Genomic DNA, 7,500 nt, shown 5'->3' with positions numbered 1-7,500 from the left:
AACATACCATCTGAGAGGAGAGTGAGAATGATGGAGAGGGTTGGGGCCAATGTCTTTAACACAGAGATCATCGTTTGTAATTTGACGTTACCTTTTTTTTGTTTGTTTTATTGCTGAGCTACAAAAAAGCAAACAGAAATGAAAGCTTTCAATCAAATGTTGTGAATAAATCAGATGTTTTAAAATGTAAATACTGCCACCCGACAGATGCAGAAGAGACATCGGTGAGCAAATCAAGGCAAAAAATAGAGTAATTCTGTTAGAAATTAGATTAGTTTTGCTTTCACTGTAATGAGTTCATTATGAAATGCAAAAAAAATCTGTATAAGTTAATATAAAGTAATGTTTTAGAGTCTCTTTTTAACCTTATTAACTGGATTAGGAAATTACCCATGACAACTATATTATTTGGCTCAATCAAGTTTGGTTTTTAGCCCTTCATAAGTAAAAGTTTGGGCACCCCTGATCTGGAGTTTATAATGCTTAAAACAAACACTAAAAACAGTTATAGATGCTTATGTGACACAGAAGTGAAACTGTAAGAGGATCACTGTAAAATACTGCTCTTACTCAGAGTTTGTCTCATGTCTAAATATCTCAATATCCTTAAATCAGTCAGCATTTTCCAGACAAGCACAATATCTAGTGTTGTTTTCAGAAATAATGAGTCAAAATGAAGAGAGTTTCTCTGTAAAACAAGCAGAATAAGCTGACAATAATCCTCACCTCGGGTCCTGGAGGCCCTGGAGGCCCCTGCGGCCCCGCTTCACCTGTTTTCCCCTTTCAGAAAGAGAGAGAATCTGCTGTAAACATCATCACCTTCATCATCATCAACAGAAGAAGAACAGCTGGTCTTACCTGAACCCCCGGTTTTCCTCGTGGTCCTGTAGGTCCAGGATTACCAGCCGCCCCCTGAACACACACACTGTTACTTCAGGATCATCTGATATTTAGAGCTAAATCTGGGCTTTGTTGATCTGGATTACTCTGTTTACACACACACTGATTCACTTCATGTGATTAGGAATTAGAGCAACTTAAAAACAATTCCTAAAACAACACATGTCTAACAGGCCTCATGTTTTCCACGTATTATTTATATATTTATTTTAGATATAAATGTACAGTATGTAATTGTACTTAAACAATTGAATGTAATGTAATAGAGTAAATGAGTAAATAAATGAGTTCAGCCCTCATAAATATTATATCTGTGCATAAACATTAGATTAATCAGTACTGAAGCCAAATCTGGAGCTCATCTAACAAAATAACTTATGATAACGCTCTAAACATGTGTACACCCACATGAATATGTTAGGAAGAAATCTTATATTAAATTCTATAAAGAAGAAAAGTCAAGAGAAACAGCTAATATAAAACGCTTTGTTGAGATTTTGTAGTTCCACACCCCTCACTGCACACCATTAATATATAGCATGCACTGCACTTTAACCCATCCATACTTAAAACAATACTGCCTACAGCGATGTGGACACCTATTCATTGTACATATCGCTGTCAACATTGTCAATTTTACATTGTCCTGGTTTTTTTGGGGGGGGGAGGATGCTGTTGTATGTTGTAGTATTATGCCCTGTCTGGAGCCAGCACCTAAGCTTTTCACTCATCATAGCACACGTGCTGCTGATGGTGTGACAATAAAAGTGATCTGATTTGGTTCGTTGTTTATTTCACATGCATTTTAATACATTATCTTTTTATTTCTAAATATGTTCGGTGACTAAAATATGATTTTCATAAATATATCTGTTTAATAAATCTGTTTTGTTTAGATGCACCTAAATATATTGCCTATATTCACAGAGAAATGGATAGAATATTGATTTGAATATTCAAATGGAGTGTACATAATAAAGTTTTATTTAACTATTTAAACATTGCTTTGGGTCAAACATGTCATCTGAAATCTTCAGTCACTATCTGGATTTTATACATTAGACAGGGTGTTCTCCATCACTATGATCACTCACTCTATGATCATTAATAAGATCAGCTCACAGTGAGTGTGTTATTCAGCATTCAGACTATTTTCACTCATACTTTAACACTTGCACTAATTTACTACATTTAATCAGACCCTTCACTTCACTTATCATGCTTTCTGTGTTTATAAAGCCTGATTTATAGAAGTAACTGAACATTCTGGACCAATGAAATCTAAATTTACACCTAAACATCATTTATTCCAGAGCAGATTCCTGAGACGCGAGTCAACAGATGCAGACCATTATGATGATCAGCGGACACATGTGTGCACTTACAGCCCAGCACACACACACACACGCACGCACACACGCACACACGCACGCACGCACGCACGCACGCACACACGCACACACACACACACACACACACACACACACACCAGCTCATTACTGTCTGTACTGTGGGAACCAGTGTGCGTGTGTGTTTACTGTGTGAAACATGTGTCTGTGAGAGCGTCTCTGTGTGTATGTAGATGTGTGTGTGTGTGTGTGTGTGTGTATGTACATGAGTGTGTGGTTAATCTGATGTTCACCTTGTCTCCTGGGTAACCAGATTCTCCCGGTTCACCTCTCAGGCCTGGTTCCCCCTGAATCACACAGCAGCGCAGATTATAAACACAGAACACACACACACAGAGCAAAACCACTGCCGACACACACACACACACACACACACTGAACCATTGCACACACTCATTTACACTTATCTCTTTCCCTCTTATATATATTCATTCATTCATTTTCTTTTCGGCTTAGTCCCTTTATTAGTCAGGGGTCACCACAGCGGAATGAACCGCCAGGTATTCCAGCATATGTTTTATACAGTGCTGCAAACCATCGCTAGGATATATATATATATATAAATAAAACTGTTCCACATCTCTTACACACATTTTGTATTTCGTCTTCCTTCAGTATTGAGGAGTTTATAGGGATTATTGTGAAAGAGTTGGAAGAATATTCTAGAAATGTTCAGGTTTAGTCAAATAAACTGATCAAAATAAAGATCAAACTCATAAAGCTGTGTTCGGGGAGAGACAATAAACTCTCTGAAAGCAGACGCTTGTTATTATCAGACACCGCTGACGAACACTAAAGTCTAAACCTGCATACATGTTTCAGAAAACAATAGGTATAATGTCAGGAAACTGTGCTTGTCCAATGAAAGGTGTCGTCTTGAAATGGATATTCCCAGTGTAAACCAACAGAAGAGCTGAAGAACATCAGTATCTGTATAAAGGTAAACCCTGAATGATCATAGTGTGCATATTCACGGCAATAATAGAAATATTTAAATCACCTTATCACCTTTCAATCCAGGAGGCCCCGCCCCTCCGCCCAGGCCCTGCCAATCAGAGAAGAAGAGCTTCAGTGTGCAGCCAATGAGATCAGAGATGTGAGCTTTAATCAGGGGACGAACGTTACCTGAGCTCCCACAATACCTGGCAACCCACGCGGACCCTCAGGGCCTGAATCACCCTGAACAAGAAGACGAAGAAGAGAGAAAGAGGGAGAGAGATAACATGAATGCACAAAACTATCATACTGCATTAAACATGAGTGTTTCTATCCACTGAGGAACAAGAGAACAAACTCCTCAATTCCTGATCTAACCTCAGGCAGAGAAGTGTAGTCTGATGTGTTCAGAGACGCCACAGGCAGAGTTTATACAGTTTTTATGATCAGATTAGAAGATTATCCCTCTCAGTTGTGTGGATAGACGTCTCCATGCACATCTTGAAGTTTCCATGAAGTATGTTTAATGCAATAATCCAAAATGTGCAAAAATAATGGGTGGATGGAGACATGTTTCTGAGCACAAACCCCAAATAAAAGAACACAAATAAAATAATATTATAAAATAACGTTAAAAAGGCTATTAGTTACTAGTTAAAGCTGCTGTATGTGAGTGTCAGACTCTTCTGCTTCATAAAACAGCATCATATGTGTGCAGATATTCAGAAACATGCTCAGTGAACATTCTTGTTGATCTGAAACACAATGCTGAAGTCAGATATTCTGCTGTGAACATGTGTGTTACGTGCTGGAACGGCTGTCTTTGTTTTGGTCTCTTTAACACGCCCACTGCCAGTTTAGCCAATTATATTTCAGCACCCCGGGTTGCCAGATGGTGGAAAACAGCGTATTTCATTCATTCATTCAGTCAGGAAGACTCTCAGAGCATGCGTCTGTGACTGAAATGTGAGCTCTGGTGGACAGAAGCAGACTCTGAAATGAGACGCAGATTCAGAGTTCCACATGAGGTTATTAATGAGCAAATAATATAAATATTACGAGCGTAAACATTAGCTGAGCAGGTCACATTGTAACCCTGTGTCCTAACAACACGCTACATGAAGAGATACGCAGTGATGAGCATTAGGGCTGTTTACAGCAGACGAAACACCACAGAAGTGTAAATCCAGCCATTCAGAAGCTCAGAATAGTGCACTCACTGCACTCCAGCACAACGCTCAGCTTTATAATCTAATGAATACATATTAAAGCTCTTGAACATGAGTAAATGTAGATGCTGAATCACTGATATGTGTTGCTTTGCTCTGAGTCTCAGTTCTAGAGTTCAGTTTCAGACGCTTTATTGTATTCTCCAGATCTGAGCTGAACTATCTGCTGCTGCTTTCAGTATATGGTGATAAATGTCCTGTCAGACTCACATTATTTAACACCTGAGCTGAGCATTGTCAGTTTTCTGTTGTTCAGCTGAAACTGAAGCCGTTTCTAATATAAACATTTCAGCTGTTGATTAGGACAAAAACTCCTTTTAATATGGAGAATATCCCTTATATCGAGTGCTGCTGCTTTTATTTAGAACACTGTTTAAATCACTCGCTCCTCAATCTGGCAACCTGCACTTGGGTTTGTTTTGATTCAGGAGTGCAATAACTAGCTCAACCACTGGGTGTCGAACTTACATACTGCACCTTTGAAAGGTTAAAGTTATTAGTAACTCATAAAGTGATGGTAACTAATAACATTTTCCGGTAATACTTTATATTAACTACACTATGAATCATTTATTAAGCATTAGCAAATGGTGAATTCATTATTTATTAAGCATTAACTCTACATTAATAAACTACTCTACTCAAATACTCTATTCTTAACCTATAACCACATTTATAATCTGCTTAATAATTGTACTTTCATACTTTGTGATCGGTTGATTTTTCATTACTAAATGAAGCAATGATTTATTTACAAACCATTCGTATTTAAGAGTAGTTGAAGGTTTTAAGATCATTTAAAATGAGTTAGTAAATGATGAATAAACTATTGAAATTAAAGTTTATATATTTTATTATTCAGCCATATTAATGGTTCCTATACAGTATATGTTAATTAACTTAACTTCATGCAGTGTTGTGACCTAATCTAAAGTGAGGACTATTTATGCTTATAAATCTCTTATAAATGACAATTAAAGGTTTGGTATCAAATGAGCAATAATCTTTGCAATCTTATCTAAAAAATAAAAGGACTGTAAAGTTTAAACATTGCTGAACAACAGGAGTGTTAAAATATAACATAAAATTGGATAAAATAACAACATTCTAATTGAACAATATAATAAGATGCAACAGTACAGTGATTTTATTTTATTTAATACAGTTTCATTTGCGTATCTTCAGATGAATAAGAATGAATAAAGTTGTTTATTTCCTTTTTTCCTGTTTAGAAGTTAACTGAGCCTTTAATTGTCATTTATAAAGCATATTCCTCACTTTATTAACATACAAATTAACTATTAGTATATGCCTGAATAATAACATATATACATGTTCAATTGAATAGTTTATTAAGCATTTACAAACTCATTCTGAATGCTCTTTAAAAACCACCGACAATGCTTAAATAACTGGTTTGTAAATAATGCAACACATCATTTAGTAATGAAAAATAAATTATTAACAAAGTATGAAAGTTCAATTATTAATCAGATTATAAATGTGGTTATAGGTTAAGAATACAGCATGTGTAGCTTCAGTTAGAAACTGTTGACTAACGTTTATTAATGTAGAGTTAATGCTGAACAGATAATGAAGTCATTATTTGTTAATGTTTAATAAATGACTCATAGTGTGTAGTTATTATAGAGTGTTACCCATTTTCTTAATCTGATTGTAATGCAGTAATGTGCACCTTCTGTAAAGCAGCTCTGAAACAGTAAGTATTGTAAGCATTATACAAATACACCTGAACCGAAACTTAAATAAAAAAGTAACAAGTACAGAAATGAGAAAATATTCAGACACTCTGATCTTAAAAAACACAGCAATATATTTTATAGCAGGGTATTCTTTATTCACTAATTAGCATATAAATGACTCTTCACATTATTGTGGTATCCTGCATGTGTGCACTGTAGGATTTAGTTCAAAACCTTTGAGCATATCAATTTAAAAGTAAACATGTTTAGTGGATAATACAAACACAATAATATACTGTGTGTGTGTGTGTGTGTGTGTGTGTGTGTGTGTGTGTGTGTGTGTGTGTGTGTGTGTGTGTGTATATAGTGTAATTATACTGGTGTCACGTCAGAGTTAATGATTACAGCACCACTATAAACTATCACGATTCTCAGATAATCTTCACTGCAGCATTAAGACTCTTAATGTGCTCTTTTACTGCATGTAAAAACTGTTTAATTGTTAAAATAGTAAATATGAAATGTTGTTGTCTTTGTTTTATACTCTGTATTTTCAGTCTTCATAATCAGACCGAATCTGCAGACTGCAATCTATTTCTTGCTATTTCTGTGGAGAATTTAGTTAAAAATCTGCAGATTTATACAGAATGATTTTGCGTTTATTGTAACTAAAAACTTAATCTGTGAAATAAAAATATCCACTTTTAATGTTATGTATTTAATGTTTACAATGCAAATCCAATTAGATTCACTTCATTTAGTAAATAAAGCAAGTCTCTCATATAATATCTCTACTAAAAGACAGAGAATATTACTGTACACACTGTACTGTACATAAATAAGATTAACATGTTCATATTAGTCAATAATATTACTGTAATAATTTAAAAACTGTATTAATATAGATTTACACAAGTAAATAAATAGACTCAATGATGGACTAAAAATCTTGCGAAATCTGTGGATTACTGCATGCACATGTGGGCCCACTCATGACATTCAGAAATCATTCAATTATGATAATTTAACGATCAATAAACATTTCTGCCTATTGTCCATGTTGAAATCTATTATACTGCCATTGAAGTAAATCCATTGAAAAGAAATGGTTATGAACACTGGTAACAGTTTCAGAATGGTTTCCAATATAATATAAATTATATTATAATAAAAAAAAAACATAATAATGATTACTAAGATATTTCTCTGTTTTTAATAGTTTGACCAAAATAAATCCTATGAAATGTATATAAAGTAATGTAGAGTATAGTATACTCTACCTGACAGAAGTCTTGTCGATCCAAGTTTTAGGAACAGCAAATA

At 34.9% G+C, this 7,500-nt stretch overlaps 1 protein-coding gene across 1 annotated transcript in view; it reads right to left on the bottom strand.

Moving 5' to 3' along the window:
* The window catches only part of LOC130216951 (collagen alpha-1(XXVII) chain B), a 108,706-nt gene that overhangs the window by 14,872 nt on the left and 86,334 nt on the right, over positions 1-7,500 (bottom strand). Inside the window, exons 15-19 of the mRNA XM_056448895.1 lie at positions 3,435-3,488; positions 3,310-3,354; positions 2,543-2,596; positions 859-912; positions 727-780 (exon numbers count right to left, since the gene is read on the bottom strand). Coding sequence (XP_056304870.1) covers positions 727-780; positions 859-912; positions 2,543-2,596; positions 3,310-3,354; positions 3,435-3,488 — 261 coding nt within the window. The remainder of the gene's footprint in view (positions 1-726; positions 781-858; positions 913-2,542; positions 2,597-3,309; positions 3,355-3,434; positions 3,489-7,500) is intronic.

Source organism: Danio aesculapii, chromosome 23, assembly GCF_903798145.1.
Source record: "Danio aesculapii chromosome 23, fDanAes4.1, whole genome shotgun sequence".
Lineage (NCBI taxonomy): Eukaryota > Metazoa > Chordata > Actinopteri > Cypriniformes > Danionidae > Danio > Danio aesculapii.
This window is presented reverse-complemented; position numbering and strand designations above follow the sequence as displayed.